The 21,299-nt window shown below is 38.6% G+C and overlaps 2 protein-coding genes across 3 annotated transcripts; both read right to left on the bottom strand.

The window, feature by feature from the left end:
• Positions 1 to 10,455, bottom strand: zdhhc20b (zDHHC palmitoyltransferase 20b). 2 transcript variants are annotated; one of them, XM_017031639.2, is made up of 15 exons: positions 10,241 to 10,455; positions 9,096 to 9,222; positions 7,252 to 7,293; positions 6,880 to 6,974; positions 6,629 to 6,749; positions 6,411 to 6,480; positions 6,287 to 6,319; positions 5,898 to 6,018; positions 4,463 to 4,498; positions 4,061 to 4,190; positions 3,720 to 3,846; positions 3,523 to 3,612; positions 3,320 to 3,432; positions 2,893 to 2,940; positions 1 to 2,735 (listed from the first exon to the last, which is right to left on the bottom strand). In XM_017031639.2, exons 2-14 carry the CDS (start codon positions 9,211 to 9,213, stop codon positions 2,897 to 2,899), a joined length of 1,140 nt encoding a protein of 379 aa, XP_016887128.1. In that variant the 5' UTR covers positions 9,214 to 9,222; positions 10,241 to 10,455; the 3' UTR covers positions 1 to 2,735; positions 2,893 to 2,896. The 2 variants fall into 2 exon arrangements, with proteins under 2 accessions (XP_016887128.1, XP_016887131.1); XM_017031642.2 differs by lacking the exon at positions 4,463 to 4,498.
• A 145-nt stretch (positions 10,456 to 10,600) lies between these two features.
• marchf6 (E3 ubiquitin-protein ligase MARCH6) lies at positions 10,601 to 21,293 on the bottom strand. Its single transcript, XM_008307582.3, has 25 exons — positions 21,115 to 21,293; positions 20,471 to 20,570; positions 18,699 to 18,772; positions 18,286 to 18,429; positions 17,814 to 17,886; positions 17,541 to 17,709; positions 17,072 to 17,261; positions 16,659 to 16,720; positions 16,514 to 16,546; positions 16,364 to 16,415; positions 16,210 to 16,268; positions 16,032 to 16,112; positions 15,804 to 15,872; positions 15,551 to 15,625; positions 14,897 to 15,031; positions 14,604 to 14,824; positions 14,269 to 14,406; positions 13,965 to 14,187; positions 12,697 to 12,766; positions 12,247 to 12,428; positions 12,014 to 12,148; positions 11,812 to 11,901; positions 11,485 to 11,617; positions 11,217 to 11,352; positions 10,601 to 11,131 (listed from the first exon to the last, which is right to left on the bottom strand). The coding sequence occupies exons 1-25, from the start codon at positions 21,131 to 21,133 to the stop codon at positions 11,044 to 11,046; spliced, it is 2,751 nt and encodes a 916-aa protein (XP_008305804.1). The 5' UTR covers positions 21,134 to 21,293; the 3' UTR covers positions 10,601 to 11,043.
• Between the last annotated feature and the right edge of the window lie 6 nt (positions 21,294 to 21,299).

Below are 21,299 nucleotides of genomic sequence, written 5' to 3'. Positions count from 1 at the left end.
AGGTTTAAAAAACATTTATTGTTATTTCCACATTACTTGTGTAGAGGCATGAACTTCATTCACAAAATATGAACAGTAAAATTAATCAGACAAGAAAATATATGTAGTCTTTTTTTCTTACATTATCAATGTATATACACACATTGTAAAATAGTAACAAAAATAACAGCAAAATAAAGAGGATAATACAGCTGAAAAGCACAAGCAGCTACATCTGCACGGTGTTGGACACAGATGCAAAGTGAATTTGTGATTAGACTGAAATTATTCAGATCTTTCCTCCAACGTCACAGGAGTTTTTATGGCTTCATTTCAGAGTTAGACAATGCAAAATAAAGCTAAATTAAAACATGTCACCACTGGTACTAGTTGGAGAAAATCCTCTGTGTAACCACTGTAATCCCCAGTATTTGTTAAAATACTTCTTTTGAGCATTAGTCAGGGTGTATGTTTGCACAGAAAAAGTAAAAATCTCATGGCTGAAAAGAAGCATTTTGCTCAAGACAATAGTATTACAAAAAAAACAACAACATTTAAGTAAGCAATATAAAACACACATGCACACGCACACACACACACTTCAGTCTCAAGGTGAAAAAGCTCAGAGGCAGACCATTAGAGAAAATATGAAGACATCAACTTTTCAGACTTTAGAGACAGTGGGTTTGAAGCTAAACTGATGTGATGAAAACTTAATCTTCACTGGGATTGTGATCTCCATCAGCAACTTCATTTGCTAATCTCAGATCACACGCCTCAGTGTACTTGGACACCACGTTGTTACCATCCACACCATAACAATTATCCTCCAATCATGTTCTGTGCAAAGAGTAGTTACAAATACACTTGGGCTCACATGGTCAGCCATGATTGGAAGGATAAAATGTAAACATAAAGTCCAGAGAGGGAGCTGTTCTTTGTGATGCTCCGTTACTGTCCCAACAACGGCACATACAGCACTATTAACAATCACAAACTACCAAGAATGACACTGCACAACACCATTAACTCAGTCCACATCAGAGACACAGCTGTAAACTCATACATCACCAGAGGCAGATTGTATCTAGTTAGTCGGAGGCTCCACCAGCACTTACAAGAAAGGACATACAGATAAATGTGTCTCTTGCACATAAATAACAAAATACCTCAGTTAGATGGACACAGATCACATTATAAAAACAATTCAATTTGCAGAGAAAACGAGCCACGCAGATCCACACGAGGTGGAATATTATCTAATCATATTTGGGTGCATTTTAAAAGATTCTGCCAACATATGAGTCACATCAACACTGACTGACCAGGACTTAAGATCATTCATTATTATTGTATGTCCAGAACAAGCAAAATCTGGATGATTTGCTTCAGTAAAGAAACAAGTGACACATGTTGAAAATGATTTGCTGAAGGCAAATTCGACTGAACTGAGTCTGATGTTGTAACACGAAACACTTCCAACCAAAGCAGAAGTGAGTTTTGCTGCCATCTGCCAGCCAGCGTGGGTATTGCAAAGACATCAGGACCCAGACGCAGAAAGGCAGGTAGGACAGACCGAGATTGTGTAAAAAAATACTGTGCCACAGCTGCTGGTAAATCGGCTTTTGGATGACATTGGTCAGTGTAGAGACGGTAAAGCTTGGATGTTGTAAACACTTTGAAAGTCAGAGCTTCTGACAGGTCAGCCCTTTGTTTGGCAATGAGTTTAGTCTTAGTAGAAGTTGATGCGCTGAGTGGTGTGGGAGAATGTGGGCCTGTAAAAAGGATGAGCTAAGCGTTATTGGTGATCACAAGTGAAGGATGCTGCACCCCGTCTGTGTGAAGTGTTCAGACTGTACTGTATAAGCAGCATGTTTACATCAAAACACTTAAAGCTGATTCTTTAATTTCTGTTAATAAAAAAAAGAGTGCCACACAAACACACGCGCACATATTCACACACATACACCTGCACAAAATTTGTCACATCGATTCATCTCTGTTACCTGGGATGCAACGCAGCACATTGTTTGTTGGATATTCATGATCTACAAAGTGCAAATGCGCCATCTTGTGGTCTGATGTCTAAAAAAAAAAAATCCACCTCATCCAGCTACAGCTTCCTCTGCTCAGCTCAGTCAACGCCACCGAGTCATCCGTAATACGGTCCATTTTGATGAAAAGAAAAAACAACTGCCACCAAAAGGTGCAGAACGCATCATTTCTCCAGGATTTCTGAGATGAAAAAGTAAACAAGGTAAATTGATCTACGTCCTCTCTAATAACACACTGAAGAAAAAAAGTTCCAGTTCCAGCTCATCCATCAATCTTCACTTCGGTTTTGTGCATTTAAACAAGAGTCTTGATGCATCAACACAAATCTTTGTGCATTTTGGCACAAAAGGTTTTCTCAATACAACACCAAAAGAAGCTCCTACTTCCTCCAGAATACATTAGTTTTCTAAATAAAGGCTCCAGCTGTGAGAAATTGAGGGAAAAGCTGAGTGTGTGAGTTAACGTGTGTGTGTTGATGTTAGAGGAAAACAGCCTTGTGTTTTTATGTCCTTTGAGGGTCTGTGCAAGATTTGCGTGTGACACTGCATGCGATAATGGCATTCGCAGAACGAACACATTTTCACAGACGTTCTGAATGTGTGTCTCTGGGGATGAGGTTGCAAGGGAGATGGTTGTCATGGTGACAAACTAAACGGCTGCGTTGCTTAAGGCATCGTTTTTGATGACTGAGGATATTATTCCTGTGGCAGAGACAGAAGAGAAAAAAAAAAACAGAAATATGGAGTTCCTGAAGGTTACAAAGTTTATACCCAACATCAACATAAATGTGTAGTTCAGTTACAAGTCATGAAAGCAATTAAAATCTTCATCCACATCAGCAGACTCACTGAAACCTACCTGGTTAGGACTCACTCTCCATGGAGACTGTAATGGTTTCATTTTCATCTAGACATAAAAACAGACGATGATGAGACTTTTATTTTGCAAAAAATACACAACATGAAAAGATTTATACTACAAATAATCCCTAATAATCAGTTCTGCTGATGAAAAAACCCCAGATGTACACTGGTTTCACTGTTTATGAAGAAATCAAACATTGGGCTCACATATGAGCTCATCTGATTGGATGAATGAGTAGCCTGTTATATTGAATATCCACTTGTATTTGGCAGAACATTTACATTTTGTTGTCTATTTTTTCTAAATGCCATTGTGCTGTATACAACCATCACTTTTTGGTGATGGGACATGCTATTTTAATTTTTTTACATTTATTCAGACATGAAAAAAATATAAAAAACAGGCCACTACGCTATCTCACCAGATTTGAATGTGCTGTTAGTCAGATGGTCTGTGATGACGTTGTCATGCTGGTCATTGCTCAGGAGGCGATTCTGTGAGTCGTTGAGTAGACTCACTGGGGCTTCAGCAGCACTGGAAATATGACAAAAAAATGTTAAAAATATATTTTAAAAATATTTAAATTTTTTTTGGTAACATTAAATTGACACCAAGACTGATCACCTTTTATTGGGCTCTGCATGAAGGGTAACTGTGCCCTGCTCTGGGTCAGCATTAACCAGCTTTGTGGGAAATGTCAGACCATCTCCCTGGCTGTAAACAAAGTTGAAAGTCAGTACTAGGTTCAGTAAAACAACAGGTTTCAAAAAAATAAAAAAATAAAAAATACTGTGCTACAAAATAAAGTGAAATATTTTTACCTGGTGAAAACAGGTAACAGCCAGTACTTCTTCTGATCTCCAAAGACTTGTGCGATATTTTTCCGGAAACCCAGAGAGAAGCCGTTCTTATCAGAGCCTGTTCTGAAGACTGGTGCTCTGAAAGCCTCTGGAAATAGGAGCAACGGGAAGGTGACAACAATGGACATAGATTGTAAAACCAGCTGCAATTTCAAACTGACAATAGACATGCAATGTAAAAAAATATTTGAAACCTTTTGTCAACACCCCTCATCCACTCCACCTCCCCCCCAAAAAATTAAGCTGTTAGGACTTCAAGAATCTGTGGTGAAAAAAAAGTTGTTTGTGGTTGTGTTTGTTACCTATGGTCGACCTGTTTTTTCCTACAAGCCACAGGTGGTAGCTGAAGAGGGACAGGATGCTGATACAGAACATGGCCGCCACAAAAAAAAGAAACAAGACATGGAATTTGGCGTGAGTGTGCAGCTCATTCTGGAGAAGAGACAGAGAGCAAGAGAAAAATCAATAACACATTCACACTGCGGATTTTTTAACAGAGAGGAAGAAAAAGAGAGGGAGAGGGAAGGAGAGGGAGACAAAGAGGGAGAGGGAGAGGGAGAGAGAGAGAGACTGGGTAAAAGTAGAAGACCAAATGAACAGTCATGTGATCCACATCACTAAATGCACATCACATCACAATACCCCGTGGCCCTAATGGAGATGCAGTGCAACACTAAAGGCTTTGGAGGACGACTTGGTGTTACCTTTGGACAGTTCTCTGCCGATTTCCTCCGGCAAAGCTTTAGTAACAAACAGAAACAAGACTGGTTAGCGACAGCAGGTGAGAACAAGCGGGAGAGCAGAGGGGAAAATAAAGCTGCTTTCAGATGACATTGAGTTTGAAGCAGACATTGGAGATTACTTGGTTTATGGTGACCGTATATGTTCACTCTCTGGCCAACATCTCAGTGAAAACGCAGCAGCAGAAATTTTGAAGAATGCAGAACAGCTGGTGGCGTAAAAGTCTCTGGACAAGACACTAAGCTACAGTATGTTGGTTATATATTTTACATGAACACTGAACTCTTTATACTGCCTGGACCAGAGCATCTGAACATGAACCGTAGACCATCTGAAAACAGCTTTAGAAATCAGGAGGTACATACAAGTCAAAAGACCAGAGGAGGAGAGGAGTGAAAAGGAGTGGGCGACAGCAGTGAAGGCTGCAAGAGAGAAAGAACTGGGATGAAAGCAGTAGAGATAAGAAGAAAGTGATGTGAGCCAGCTGCAAAAGTAGCAAAAGAAAAAAAGAATAACACAGGAGGGGTTTGAATGAGTGGTGTGACCGACTGATGGTTCTGAACGTGGAGAGGCCGAGAGAAAAGACAAGAGCAGAGAGAACAATGACCCAGTGTCCAACCACCGGGGATAACAGAAGGGAAAACAGAGAAGGGTCAGAAAGTGAAGGTCTGGAGAGGACAGAGAAAACAAGAGGGGAGACAGAGCTGAGCACAGGAGAGATCAGCACCATGCACAACCCACTCAGATCATTGTCAACCTGGCCTCCGCATGCAGCCAGCTCTACTTCCTCCGTGACCTTACAGAGACACTCAAACTTAGAAAGAAACTGTTACTCTGTGTTCAGCGGCACCCACACTGTGTGCATGACAAATCACAGCTTTATTAAGTTACGTCAGCAGCCCAGAGCACCTACAGAATATAACGGAAGTGAGACTTATGTCATGATTTTACAAACTCCCGTGAGGAAAAATACAGGATATATTCTGTCAATGTCACAAAAGTCAAGTGTGCATATTTAAAGCTGGCCTCCTCAGACTATTAATTCATAAAACTTTGCACCATTGCCACTCTCTATAATTAGTAATCCATTATCATTTTATTTATTTTTCATTCTCAGTCATAAACACACAAAAGATTGTAGTCATATTTAGGAAAGTAGATTAATCCAAATTTACCTTGTGTATTAATAATATTGTAATCAGATTTAACAGTACTGAAGGAGTGCATCTTATCCACAGTGTGACTTTGTCTGCCACAAACCAGGAAACAGCGTGAAGTTGCCTTCAGCATTGTGAAAATTCCACAAGTGATCGATAGTAAAACACAAGTGATAGCCGCATGTTCACTTCATGCCAAAAAAAAGTGCAGATTTTTAATTGTTTGTGCGATGCAACTCACTGTCCAGAACTTGATGAAATACTGGAGCACGGTGGCAGCAATGAACAAACAGTACAGCAGTGAGTAGGCCAGGAAGAGGATGAAGAACTTGTAGTTGGAAAAGCCCACACAGTTGTTCACCCTGCAAAAACACACATGTCACACATCACCAACTTAGAGTGAAAAAATTTGAGTCTTTCTAAATTTAAATTTCAAAATACAGCCCACAGGATTGTGGCACTGGTTTCTCTTGTTAATTAAAGACTAAACAGTCAAGTGTAAAAACCGTTTCAGGCAGTAGGAGCGGGACAAGACTGACACCGCAGTCAAACAAGTTAACTTATAACTTGCGTAATAAGCAAAAGACTATTATGGGGTTTAATATCAGTGATAACATTAGTTTTACATACCAGGGACAATGGTGGTCCATTTTTAACACACACCTGCCACACAAGGGAAAGACAGCAGAAATATTGCACGTGTGAGGAACAAGAATTTAAAAGAAGAATTTTCCTTTTTTTTAGTGAGTCTTACATGTCACATGCCGAGCAGTGATGACATCGGTCTGGCTTGATAACTTGACAGCGGTCACAGTAACGGATTGCTGCTCACATGAGAACAACAGCATGCCATTAATTCAGACAGCAGCAACGACAGACAGAAAGAAAGAGATAGAGAGAGAGAAAGAGAGAGAGACAAACAGACAGACTAAACCCATCTCACTGAAACATCATGTTCGACACAGGACGTACCTCCAGCGCCTGTTCGAGTGTAGAGAGGCAGACTGCTGGCTGCTCTCCAGAGGATCTCCTGCTGAGACTCTGGCCTTTCCTCTTTCTCATAACGTTCCTTCTCACATTTGGGAAGGCAAAACTACAGTAATGAAAGCAGGATGACAAAGTTTATTTTTAAAACGTAAATTCATCACGCCGACTTCATAACAAAAGGTGGGAGTTAGAGATATATTGGATTTGATATGATTTGTACAACTGAGTTGTCCTACCTCTTTGGATGGGTTGGCAGGTTTAGTGAAGATGGTCTTCCAGTAAGACCATACAAACATGATGAAAAAGAGGTGGAAGAAGATCAGGTAGACAACTGGTGGGGAATAAAATATGCATTAGGGGAACATAGAACATTCACAATCCAGGACCAATGCACATCCATGGTGCAATGTACGCAGTAACATTCACCACAGCAAATATATACCGATGGTTGGGAAAAGTAACAGAAACATTGCTTCCTGAGTGCACAACAAAATGACAGTAATGACATTTATTTAAAGTTACAGAACAACTGGAGTTGAATGAGGAGAAACTGCTCTCCTTGGAGCATTTAAAAACCAGACTGGACCAATAACAAATTTGTTATTTACCTGCTTTTGCCAGGGATATTGGCTCTCCTATACTGATGGTGACTGTAAGAGAATTGACAGAAAAACAAAGATGTTTACAGTCATCTTGCCATTACAAGAAATAAAACCTGGTTCTTAATTTTGTCCACAGTTAAACCTCCATGCTGTTCATCAAAATCACAAGTCACGCACAATTTCAAACTTAAACCTGGCTGAGAGAAATATGGTGGTATTAACAGACACTTTTAGTGTCTTAAACACTGTAATCAACAATGGTCAACAACATGAATACTGAAATATTTATCTGAATAGCAGACACCTCCCTGTGATGAAACATCAGACAGACCTTTGTGCTACTCATACGAATGAAAGGGAAATGCCTTCAATGCAGACAAATCACAGCATTTAACAGAATATTCTCCTGTTATGTTAAATATACAGTGGATTTTGCACATCTCTGCCGACAGCGGATCGCATCAATAAAATCGTTCATTGGCAAACTACCTTTGATCACTGTTGCTGACATCTTTCCCACAGATTTAGGTCAAGATTTCATTTCAGTTGCAACATGTTTCTGTGACTGAGGCTCCTTCAAACTGAGCCCCAACAATAAACAAAGAGCCCTTTTTAAAGTGTGCTAAGACTTCATCCAAGCATCTACATACAGGAGCTAAATCAACAGTGTTTACTAATTAATTTCATACTGGGTTTGATTAACTACAGTGCAATACTTCCAATAACATATTTGCAAGTTTACTTTAAGGCTAAGAATTTGTGACAAGGGTTGGACGACTGGTTTTAATGAGCACATCATAGCTTTTTGGTCCTTGACAGAAATGGTTGTTGTCTGACAGTGTGCTATAAAACCTGGACAAAACAAACCAATGTCATTTGTAAAAGTAAAAAAAAACAAAAAAAAACTAGAAGTGATCAGCTATTGTTTTCATAGTAATACAGGTAATACTGGTGCATATGCTAACATTTGGTGAATTTAGCCAGATTTAGCCAGACTTGTAGACACTGCGGTCAAACACATGGTTTCTATCTAACCCTCAGTCAGGCTTTGATACCCCCCCCCACTAATCTGGAATATTTTATTAAAAGTGACATATATAAAACTTCACATATTACCTAGTTAGTCTGTTTTGGCAACTGAAGTTGATAGTGAAGAGCAACGTTAGAATATTTTAATTACACATCAAAAATACCATTACAACAGTTAAGGGGGGCACGCTTTTGCTCAATTTCAGATTCTACACATTCAATTCTCTCCTCACATATCTTTTTTTGTTTACTTATTGTAAAATGTTTTATTTATTTCAAGTTTGCTTCCCCCTTCTCTATCTCGTTTTATGAGTTTCCCCCGATCCCTTAAATACATGCAGTTACTCTTAACCACACCGCTCATTTAAATGTCACATACGTCGTAGTCTGTTTAATGTTTAACAAATACAAATTCCAAAACAGTAAGATTTCTTGGCAAATTTGCTGTTCACTGAGCTAACTCTCTACGCGATTTATTGTCTTTTATCGAGATGGTTTTATCTGTCCAGGTGGACTCAGCCTGTGAGACAGAGAGAGGAATGAGAGACAGACAGAAGCCGGGCAGCGATATCAACACCATAGTTAAAGTTTTTCTTTTCCAGGAACCAGGAACACAATTTCACATTACAGTAAGCCAACCCAAAGCGTTGACACCGACTGACAGTAAGCTGTATATACATTAGGTTGAGCTGCAGTCTCTTTACTTCCGTCTGCCCAGCAGCGGCTGCATGTTTGTGTAGAGACTGAGCACAATGGAAAGAGACAGCGATCAAAATACAGGCTGTACAGCGGCAGGGAAGAACTTTAGAGATCATACTTACGTATACACAGCTCCACCACGTATGCGTAGTAGGACCAGCAGACGACCAGGGCGATGAAAATTACAGGTATCCATGCTAAGCCCCGTTGACAGCATCTCAGTACGTGCGTGGGCGCCATCTTTCTCTACTGGGGGAAAAGGGAGTGTCGCTATGTGACGTCACTTAAGCAAAGGAGACCGACGGCGGAATCAGATTGGCACGCGTTCATGGACTCTAATAATGTGACTTTCTGACAATTCTGATTCACAAATACATATCAAAATTAATTTTAAACGTCCTGCTAAAGGTTTCTATTGTTAAACACAACGGAGTCTAATTGTAATTCAAGCAAAAGTTTGCTCAGCCTCTGTTGCAAAAACACTGTTAATTTACAAACAAACTTTGCTGTGTGGTTGCAAAATACACAATTTGACCAGCACTAATTAGACATCCATGTTTACATTATTTAAAAGAACTAAGAACAAAAACTCTTGAGTTAAAGTTAACCTAAATTGCATAATGTAAGAATTTACAACTTCCCTTCTATACATCCATTTCTTTTATTTGTTATTCTGAACTTCAACTATGTGATGAATATAAGAAGACAGGCAAATAAAATGTCATAGTTTGAAAAGATAAATATATAAATTCTGAAAAAATGGTGATGTTATGTACAGAAAATGTGAAGTTTAAGTGGTCACATAGTGGTATAAATGATTGCCTTACAACTGAAAGGTCACCAACTAGGCCAATGTCAGATGTGTACATGATTCAGTAAATTGAGAATCTCTGAACTGACAAGGTGTGAACGATTGTCTAGTGGTGTCTGACTGATGACCTTTCTGGTGTGTGCTTAACCTTTTGCCCAGTGTAAACCAGGTTTGACTTCAGCTCTCCATTAATCCTTTAACAGAAAAAATAATAATTACAGACAACTGGACACAAAATGTCAAAACAAAATGTTCAAACCTTTTTAAACTTTAATTCAGTTAATCCATTGGAACATGGGTATTTCGACAAAAAAATTGTAGGTACATTTAAAGGTTATCTTACCAATATTTGTGTGAAAAGTGAACTATGAAATTACCCATTATAAAATGGAATACTTCTGATGCTACAAAATAAGTCCTGTTCAAATGTAGACTGCACAAATTCTTTAGCAATACCTTCATGACCACCAGGTGTCTTATTCCTGTTCTCTGCGGTTTTATGGCAGTTGTCATTTTGTGGCATGTCTGCCATAAGATGTAAACTTTTCAGTGGGACGATGAGAACCAGAGTGTTCTAAAATAAATAAACACCATCATAAATGCTCCTTAGGTCTGGGAAGCCATGGCATACAGTTTGTGATCACCATACTTCTTTTTCCATTTTGTGAAATGATTTTTGGTACATTTAGAAATCCTTGTAAAGACCTTAACATGACAAATCCTTTCATCTTTACTTGCTGTGTTGGAGGAGGAAAATTATCTGCCTTTGATCACGACGCCACAGCGGCCACCAGTAAAAACAAAAGCATACATGAAAATTTTTCAGTTTGATTTAATAAATTATACATACACTTTTAAGATGTACAATGGTCATCGCATTAATCCCTATTTTTCTCTCTTCTTTTGGTAAGACAAAGTCTGCGTTCAAAGTATTTACACATGTACAATTATCAGGCAGCACTTTACAAAGCAAGGCATGAACAATAACAGATGTTGGGCTTTGAATGAAATCCCAATAATCTTCACTTCCAGTCTCTCCATTACAGAGGGAATTCTTCTCACGGCTGTACCATGATTATAACATGATTTCCCCTTCAACACATGAGAGGGAATTTAAGAAACAGTGAACGACATACATTTACATCCATGGGAGATTTGCAAAGATTCCATTTGTTGAAAAAAAAAAAAATCAAAAGAAAATCAGGGCAAGGTGTACACGAAGTAACAGAAACTGTTGATGTGACTGGTGACACAAAAGTCTACTCTGGGACAGAACTGGGGGCGGGGCTAGAGCCAGCTCTTCCAGCTTTTCGTTCGTAGTTGACAAGTCTTTGGCCCACAAGGTACCTGTAAAAACCCAGATCAGGTAATGTAAGAACACCAGATTGTCAGTCCAAATGTTGAAAGTGAAACAAAAAAACCCCAACCTTACTTGTCATTTTTAATATGCTCATAAAGCCGTTTAAACTGTCGGATCTGGAAGGACAGAATTCCAATGAGAGAGACTACCATCAAGAGGAATGGATAAATCCTCCTCTGCATTAGAATTTCCATCTCTGGGGTCACTCCTGCAAAAAACAAACAAACAAATAAAACAAAACACACATGCACAAACTAAAATTAATAAAGTGTGAAATGGATTTAAAGTAACAAAATATGTTTCTATGTAATGTAAATATACTTTGTGTATATTTACTCACCCACAGCTGGCACCACTCCAGCAGCGATTACATACGGAACACACAAAGACAACAGCAGGACTGAAATGACTGGAGCTGCCAGTTTACGGATGATGAATTGGAGGTCGATGTTGCGAATCCCATTAGCATAGACCTGTAAAAGGAAAGTTTGTGCTTGTTATAATGTTATTCACAAACTGCAAATGGCTAAAACTAAGTAAAAAACTACTTATACATTTTAAGCAATATTTGAAAGGACAAAATAAGGAATTATTAACCACTAATGGTTGAGTTTTCATTTGGTTAATCTCATAACTATTTTAGTAAATCATTAGCATAGAAAAGTACCTGTTCAATAACAGTCTTCAGCCACCACTGGGGACCCATGAGAGTGATGGCAGCGATGATTTTGGCATGAAGAACACCAAGGGCCCAGTCCTGAGTGTCACCAACATTCATTGATAAACAAATGTAAAAGAACAGGAATAAGAAGATATTAATAATTCTTACAAAAACATATAAAAGGCATATGTCAGAGAAACACTCATACCTGCCAGGGGTAGAAGAGGGGTGTTTGGTCCAGGGGTACCCTGAGTGGAGCTACGATTACCAGCTCAAACAGTAGACCCAACAGCAGTGGGATCACTCCAGCAACCAGCAGAGCTACAACCAACGTCTTCAGGATCTGCAACAGTAACAAGTGAAATGATGAGGAGAAATTTGGTATCTGAAACGTGTGCCAAGTGATATCTGGTTAATAGGTTAAATCAACCTGAAACTTACCATTAGGGTCCACTCCTGAACTTTGTTTAGAATGACTCTGCGACCCTGTGGCATCCAGGCCAACAGCACAGTGACCCCACGAATAGACAGCCAGCAGACATACAGGCCACATGCTGCTGTGTACAGCTCATGGATTTTTGAGTTTCCTGTCCAAAAGGACATAAGCCAGCGGCCGGTAAACACTGAAACAAACATGGCAGGACAGAAAGCAAGAGTTTAATTTTCCTCTTTATTTCACAGACATCTAAAATAATGTGAATTTGAATTCCTTGTTCATGTCAAATTCTTTTATGTCAGTGTCAACATGTGCTTCTAACACAGACTGTATATATGATCTTTTCAAAGCAAACTCAGTCTAAATAGTGTCATGTTTCATCCAACTTTTACATAATTAAAGTGAGACAGTTGTCATAACTGTGTGCCAGTGTACAGTGTAAAAACATGTCTAACCTGGTAAAGTGAGACACACCAGACTGGCGACCAGCAGAGTGATGCACATGAACGCTATCAGCAGCACAATCTGGAGAAAAGAAGAAGGATGAAGGTATAAGAACACAATGAAAACTTGATAATCTTATGTGATATCCGATCTGAGTTTAGTTCATATAATCTGCCTCTTTTTAATTATATAGATGTTTTTAGACAAAGTGTTGGAGTTGTGGACATGCGCCACATACATCATAATGTAAATAAAGCTGAAGGTTTCTAACATCACAGGCAGTGGTAGACTAACTGGGCTGAGCTGTGTGGTCTTGGGCGTTGGCATGTTTCTAAATTTGGAAAAACCACGTAAAAACCATGTAAAAAGTAGCAATCTTTTTTTCTTATGGAGAATTCCAGGAAATGTCAAAACATTTTCAAATTATAAACAATGAAAAAAGTCATTCAAATAATCACAGCCCCATTTGTTATCCCTAAGGTCTGTTACATTCTAAGAACTTCTTTAACTCTAAATTAGAATGTAGCCCATTCTTAGCAACTTCAGTAAAACATGCACTTGCAGGAAACTCTACTGATGCTAATTATAGCTTTTTAACACTCTTCTGAAAACTGACCTGCTTTGGGTACCATTTTGTAACTTGAGTATTTCTCAGCCTATATTAATCCTGCCTGTAAAAATATAACGGTTCAGGATTCAACTGCCTGTAAATTTGGTATATTTATTGTAAAGCTAACTGTAACTCACCGACACAGTCTAATAGAACCATTATGTTTTTTCTACAGCCCAAAAACAAAATAAGTTTTCTGTGAATTGATTTGTTTGTAGCAGCTGCCTACAATATGACCGTTAATGACCATTCTGCTGTTGTTGTTTCTGGCCTTGATAAATTTGCACAACCAACCAATTTAGTATGTTGAGCACAAAACCCCCCCAAAACATTCAGTGTCATGGTGTGCACAAAAGCAAGTTGGCAAATTCTGACTAAATCTTTTTCAATAGGTTAAAGGAAATGTATAAATGACAACGGTGATCTTGTTCCTTGCTACCAGTTAATTGCTAATGGTGGAACATTGATGTAACCAGTATTACATTCATAACAGTCTTTTTGCCATCAGCTTCACATGAAAAATTCTTGAAAACATCAACAATTTTTAATCCCAGTCAGATGTGTGGTAAAATTATTTCAAAATTATTTTCTAAACATTTTTTTTCAGTTTTAGGAAATTACACCAATTAATTCAATAGCAAAATATGTTTTGTATAGTCCATGTCTCACCCTGAATGGAAAGCGAAGGGGTCGGTGGTAAGGTTGAAAACCCACTGGCCCTCCTTGCTGAAGAATGGCCTGATGGGCTGCATGAAGCCCCTCCCCAACAGCTGGAGCAGGGTTGTTGTTGTTGTTATGGTGTCCAGGGGGAGGGTTATTGTTGTTATTATTGTTCACAGGCTGGTTTGTATCGTTGTCCTCCTGTTCTCCGAGGAGGTAGGAGTGAAGGTCACTTTTAAGACAAAGAAAAAGGATTATCAGTTTCTTACAGCCACTGTAGAAGAATACTAGAAGTCATTTAACCTTGACTCACAGCAGATACCCGGCACTGACTGTCCAGGCTCTGACTAGACCTTTGAGCCACTGGCGAGTGTGTCCCTGCTCCAACAGAGCTGGCAGCACAACCTGAAGTAATAATAGCTCCAGAGACAACTCACTGACTGGAGCGTCACTGTTAAAAAACAAAACAGGTGGACAGAGTCGGAAAATAAACTCACTCAACAAGAAAAAGTTCCCGTTCAAGAGTTCATTCTTCACTGGACAGTAGATGGATAAATGTGTCAACATAGTTTTAAAGGGGGAAAAACAAACTTTCTAACAACATTACCAACTTTCATGAGGATGACCTTCGACTGCACTGTCGTTTACCTGTACAGCATGACATTGTACGGCAGGAAGGTAGGCAGCAGTAATTTTATCAGTCTGATGGGCAGCCACAGCATGAGCAACACGATTGACCCAAACACCACCACGGACAGGATGAAGCGCCGCAGATGTCTGTAGATTGGCAGATGGATCATCTCTTGCACAGGGTTGAAATCTGGGTCATTGAGGTTTCTCAGAAACCACAGCACACCAGGTCTCAGCACCTGGCAACCGTACAAAAGTTTAATATACAGAAACCAAAGTCAAACCACTACAGAAAAAAATGTAATCATTACCTCTCTTAGCAGAAGAATGAACGATGCAAAGTAGAAGACATAAACCATTCCTACGAGCCAGTGCAAGAACATTGTGGTTCCAGGTGCTGACTTAAAACTTAACTCTCTGTCCTTCAGAGAGGCATCAAACATCTCCTACAGGGTGAAAAACAAAAAAGGAGCCTAGTAAGCATAGCAATAATAACAATAGTAATGTTTAATTTGAATAATGAAAACTGAAGTGACAAAGAGCATTTTCACTTATGCATGTGATGGTTACTTGATTAAATCCTATTTTCTTTCCTACTGTATGTTCAATGGTGTTTACTTTCAACATAAAAACGAGACACACTATTAACTGTGAAACTAATAAGAGAATTTTAGAAATAAAACATGACAAATTTGAAGTGTTCTGCAGACATGCTATCCTGCGCAGAAATAAACAGATTGAAGAATTAACATAAAAACTAATCTGGTTAAACTATGAATTCGATCAATTAAATTATTCAGCCTAACAGCAACTGCAGGAGCTACTGTAGAAAAACAGAACTAATTTGACTAAAGAAGAACATTTGAGAGAGAAGTGAGAGGAGGCCTTTTCCCCACTTCACAAGGAATAAGAACATGCGGTTAAGTGTTGACATGATTAAAGTCAGAAATGTGACTTATTCTTACCAATGAGCAGATGTCAAGCCACCAGCCACAGATGAGAGGAAACACACCAATCTCCACAACAACCAAAAGAGAGACCTGCAAATAAAAGAAGAAATGTGTCAAGGACGATCTAGGCATTTTTACCATCTATTTTATTACACCTAGCTCATAATGCAATATATATCCTTAATCACTACACCTGTTGATATATGTGCTTTTCTAGTGTGCATTTCAATTGAGAGAGAGAAAGTAGAAAGTTAAAAGGATCAGTTACCTTGACGACGATGTAGCAGACTCCCAGGAGACGACGGGAGCGCTGGAACCTGACCAGGGCAGCCAGTCCCTGAGACGAGAATTAAGGACGAACACTGGCAGCAGGTGTGAATGACTTAACATGCAACCTCTAGACATGTAATGTCTATACTTTAGGATGAAAACTTAGAGTTCTCTTGGTTGCAGGCTCTAGAACTAAAGCACCAAAGAGACTGTTGATAGAGGATACGTGACAGAGGATGAGCGTCATGGCCAGCAGTATGTAACCTACAATTGTTGTGATCAAGCCCTCGAAGTGGGAGGCTTGGACCTGAAAGAGAAAAAGACCATTATTATCATTTTGACAATTATCATTTTAAAATAATTAAATTAATTAATAATGTAATTTGGCAAACAATGTTACTAACATATTCTTCAAAGCCAAGACCAACAACAGAGAAGTGACCGATGTGGTATGGACAAAAGGCTGGACAAAAAAAAACAAAAGCTATTAAATTGAAGTACATGTAAAAAATTGACACATTCGTGTTTTGTCATTTTAAGTTTGTTTTAACAACTCACCAAAGACCAGGATGAAGAGTGTGTTCAGCGACACGACCCAAAACACATGCTCCTAAAAAACAAGAACAACAGAATCAAATTGTAAAATGTAACTTTGAACACATTACTACTGAGAGACAATATTTAAGTAAAAACACAATGAGAACTTGCCAAAAACACCAGGGAACCATCAAGGCCAAGCATCTAAAAACGAAAATAAATATTTTTGCAAGTGTGTATAACAAATCATATCAGGATGTATGGAGATAGAAGTTTGTGTTGTGACATCAGTGATGACAGGTAAAGTTGAAGTTACCCTTTCCCAGGTGAGCTCTTCTGCTGCTCTATCCCACTCCAATGCATTCCAGTTCATGTCATCTACAAAGACAGGGACACATTTGGTTTAATTACTGATTTTAATTGTGAGAAAACAGGGGATATCTTCAGTTTATTAGACACTGTAAGACTTTTCAACTGCAAAAGTTGAGCCTCACAATTTAATATCAACTTTTGACAATCTGCAAAAATGACTAAACTAAAAACAAGTAAGACACAATAGGTTGTGAATTTTGGGGATTTATGTTGCCAGTAGATACAACTGTGGAGTTCTATTAACATACATTTCTAGTTATTTTCATCATTTTAACATGGGCCTTGAATATTTCTTACATGAAAACTGAAGTTAAAATAACTTTTCACAACTGACGCAACCATTATGCAAATCCTAACCTTGTGCTCCATTATTAGCATCTGCATCTTCAGCTGCTGCTCCCTCCTCTTCCTCAAGCTCTGCGTCATCACCTTGGTCTGGGGGAGCATCCGGGGGCTCAGGCTCTGCCTCATTCTGGGCTGGAGGCTCTGCTGGCGCTGGCTGAGCTGCAGGGGGCTCATTTGCTGCTCCCTGACCTGCTGCCTGTGCCTGAGATTCAGAAAGTCCAAGGCTTGGTTGTAACACATTCCTTTTGGGTCTGGCATTAACATTTTTTCCGTAATAATCCTGGTATGTGGAGAGCTCTATGTACAGGCATAAGCCTGAATGCTCTAAATACACTATGAATGTGTGATTCACAATGCAGTACATGTACCCCCCTCTGTCCTCCTATATTCATGTGTTAAAATACAGTGTCAATGTTAGGTAAACAAGTCATGTCTCATTTATACCTTTGCAATGTGGGATTATACAATGCAGGCAACGCACCTCGTTGGCTTGTCCAGCAGCATTAGGTGGAGGTGGATGATGCTGCTCTAACCACTGGGGGGCCCCACCATGGACTATCTGCTCTCTAAGCCACACCAGACTGATAAATGCACACAAGGTGCATGTGACAACGAAGCAGCCCTGAAGACAGTCTGCTAGCAGGTTCTCTCTGCAGGAACAAAGAGGCAGAAATGGTCGCGAAATTAATCTACTTCTAACAAATGACCACAATAAACATTTCAAACAGAGAAGGGTTTTTAAATCACCACTCACGTAGAGAGCATGTCCAGAGGCAGTGTCAAAAGTGAGCTCACAGAGCCTGTAAACAGACACTTGTAGATGCGACCTGAGAGGAAAAAGATGTGATATCAACCTTCAATTTAATCTGTTAGAATTAGACTGCTCTTAACAACTATCCATTAAGATAGATTACCATTACAAAGCTTAATCACTGAATCTGTATGGATTTCAGTGCTAATATATATATAGATATATATAAAGGTACATATATATATTTATATTGTATATATTAGGACATTTTCCCTAAGATATTACATTCACAAAAAATAAGGATGGTCCTAAAAAAAGGAGCAAATCCTATTTGCTCTGCTACTTGATATGACCAGATAATATCTACTATATGCAAATACTCGGAATAATCCAATTCCACGGTCAAAGGTGCTTCAATAACACCCTTACTTTCCTTTGCTTTTTGTTGTCGTGTATGTGTGTGTTTATAACTTACATGCAGTTAGTGGAACAACCCCAAGCCAAGCAAAGGCCACTAGTGTATAATGGAACCAGTAGCGTATCGCTGTGCCCACACTGGTCAGAAGACCAGCACAGATGTCCTGTATAGGTAGACGTGAGGGCATGTCTGGGGAGTAGACTGTACACCGGAAGAAAAAAATATACAAGAAATATAAGTCCTAGAACAAATTCATATGTCTGTAGGCTAAAATATATATATATAAAAAACAAAACACAAAGTAGTAGAGCCTTTAAATTATTACATTTTTAATTAGATTTTTACATTACAATAATAGAAGATTAATCAAGATACATCAACATTTCTAGATACGATTTAAAAAAAAATTACTTACACAACTTTAAATTTTATTTGACAGCCCTACAAAATAGATTATGCAACAAACTTACTTGGTGTGAAAGCGAATCTGTGCTTGCATAATTCACAGTACTCCTTTCTGCTGTGCTTCAGCCACTGAACCAGACTGTAAAATATTCATCAGGTGAAAAGATCAGATTTCACATCAATGTGCTAATACTGCACGATTCTTCTGATTTTAATATCAGATTTGTGAACAAACACTGATAGGCAGCAAAAATTCATGACATCAAGAAATTTAAGTTTACTTTAGTTTACTCATTTACATTTATTTAAATACTAAAGGGTCAACCTTTATACACCCAAGAGTAAATGTAGTTCTTCAATGACATCTGCTGGTTGATGATATGCACAGCATTTAGTGATACCTGTAGCTGGGAACTATAATACTATACTATTAATACTTTTTGTTCTAAATATTGTTTTTACTTTTGACAATTCTGTGTAACATGTCATAATCATAATAAACACCACCTACTACCCTACATAGTTACAGAAATATTCCTACCTCTTTCTAAAAGTATCAGCAAGCCTGTGACTGACCGAGCCTGTATTTGTTTGTTTTCAATTATCAAAGAATTTTATTAGACTAGCGCCTGCAGCTTAACCATAGCAAATATATTTAGCAGGAGTGACAACTGTAGAATTTAATTATTCTACATTGTGTTCTTCAAGTAGGGTAAGACAATGCTTCATTCGTTCTATAACTCCACAACTGTCAGATGATGGGCAAAATTGATTCAACTTCAATCAAAGAGTGAGAAACACCTTTAGTGTTTAAAACATTGTCTAGAATATAAAGTGAAGTTTTACAAATATATCCTCCAGTTTTGACCTCAAATGATCCTTTTCAAGTACTCAGTTGATGGGACTGCAGAAAAATGTGATGGGATCAGTAAACAGCACTTGCAGACCCAACAAGCCCTGTTTGTGAGCATTTATCACATCCAAGCTGGGTACTCGCTCAATTTCTAACTACAGGCAAACACAAAGGATCTATCAGTTATTTCTGAAATGTGCTACTATGTTTTCACATAGGCCAAAGAGAGGGATTAACAGTCTTGGTTATATAAGCCTGCCAACACACCAGCTGATTCCAATAAGAATGACATATGATAGCATTTAAGTATTACATCAGTACAAGTATACGTCAGGTTAACCTACAACGTATAGACAAATGTCTATGAAATATATATATATATATATATGTTCAGTAATACTTTCAGAATATTTGCTATTGATAGTGAGAACCCTGATGTTTCCTGTAGATTTAGACTGAGGGTCAACAGTTACAACTGAACAACAGCAGTATATCCATTCATCTGACCCTCTTGTAACCATGGACAATAACACACAGGTCAAATGAGAACAAAAGCGTTTCCCCATGTTCCCTGCAGGTGATGGTTTTATTTTCACCCTTCTAGAATCTCACCCAACTCCAGTGTTCCAGGTGTTACTATAGGATGACGGTAGACAGACAAGTTCATGATCACTTCTACTATTTAATAAACATCCGCATATTTAAAAGTAAAAAATATTATATTGGTATTGGTTGATATCAGAATCGGAAACTGTGTTTGGACAATATTGGCATTTCAGCAAAAACTTAATATCGGATATTCCTGCAACAAACAATGATAACACACACCTGTCATTATGTTCACATTTAACTCAAAACAACACATTTCCATCAAGGTCCATTTCTTTTGGAAAAGCACTGTAGAAAGTACTGATGTATGTGTGAGTGTGTGTGTCAACAGCCAGGTTTTGAGCCACTGCTACATAAATATGAATTAGTACTTACCATTCCTGGTGAATAAACTTGATACTGCCAGTGCAGACACAGGGGTGATACAGTGGTTTGTCCGGGGTCCCCTCCGAGCGGCACACACGACAAATATCCGCTACAAACACAAAGAAATAAACACAAAAAAAGTAAGAATAGTCAGTTGTAACCAAGGAAAACACACACAATGATTTGTGAAGGATAATGGTACATGATTAGGAGACAATTAAAGATGAAGTTACCCTAGGATACCTTAATATGTTCAGTAGTTAACCCAGACAATGTTCTGGTAAATTTTTACATAATTTAACTTTAAATGGTCACTTTTTCCTATGAGATAATATCATAAAGCTAAAATAAAAACTAACAAATCAAATAAGTAAGAACCGTTCTGAATAGTAATGACATGACAGCTTCGATGCCGTCTACGCTCTCTAATACATTGTTGCTGCACAAATGCCCAACTCTGTTGAAACATCACCAATAGTACAAGCAATTTTGCTCATTTCACAACTACTTATGCAGACTTTAAAGCTACTCTCTTATGCTAACTTAACACACAGAGAGGCCTTGTGAACAAATGTTTTCTTTAGATGCACTAGCAAAGCTAATGCTAGCCAAGTCTAACGAAGCAGATACAATAACCCCAGATTTCTAGTTACCTTCCTCAGCGGTATCCATGTTGCTCGTTAAGCACCAGTCGCCGTTTGTTGAAACTGTGCCTTGTTCAGTGAACCCATCCACGACATACACTGGCTAAGTTAAGCTAGCAAGACCTTACGTGTCCGATGTATTGACAGCCATGAAATGGTTTCTTGACAAGCTGAGTGCTAACGTTTATTTCGTC

This window comes from Cynoglossus semilaevis, chromosome 3, assembly GCF_000523025.1.
Source record: "Cynoglossus semilaevis isolate Cse_v1.0 chromosome 3, Cse_v1.0, whole genome shotgun sequence".
Lineage (NCBI taxonomy): Eukaryota > Metazoa > Chordata > Actinopteri > Pleuronectiformes > Cynoglossidae > Cynoglossus > Cynoglossus semilaevis.
The sequence above is the reverse complement of the archived record's forward strand: the minus strand, read 5'-3'. Positions and strand labels throughout refer to the sequence as shown.

Excerpts from the sequence above, each read along its gene's own strand:
- zdhhc20b (XM_017031639.2), bottom strand. The coding sequence starts at position 9,213 with ATGGCGCCCACGCACGTACTGAGATGCTGTCAACGGGGCTTAGCATGG. Across the intron at positions 7,294-9,095 it reads CGTGGTGGAGCTGTGTATAC|TCACCATCAGTATAGGAGAG; the intron begins GTAAGTATGATC and ends ATTCTCTTACAG. Across the intron at positions 6,019-6,286 it reads ATGGACCACCATTGTCCCTG|GGTGAACAACTGTGTGGGCT; the intron begins GTATGTAAAACT and ends GTGTTTTTGCAG.
- marchf6 (XM_008307582.3), bottom strand. Across the intron at positions 18,773-20,470 it reads AAGTTTATTCACCAGGAATG|TCTGGTTCAGTGGCTGAAGC; the intron begins GTAAGTACTAAT and ends AATATTTTACAG. Across the intron at positions 11,353-11,484 it reads TGGAGTGGTGCCAGCTGTGG|GAGTGACCCCAGAGATGGAA; the intron begins GTGAGTAAATAT and ends TGTTTTTTGCAG.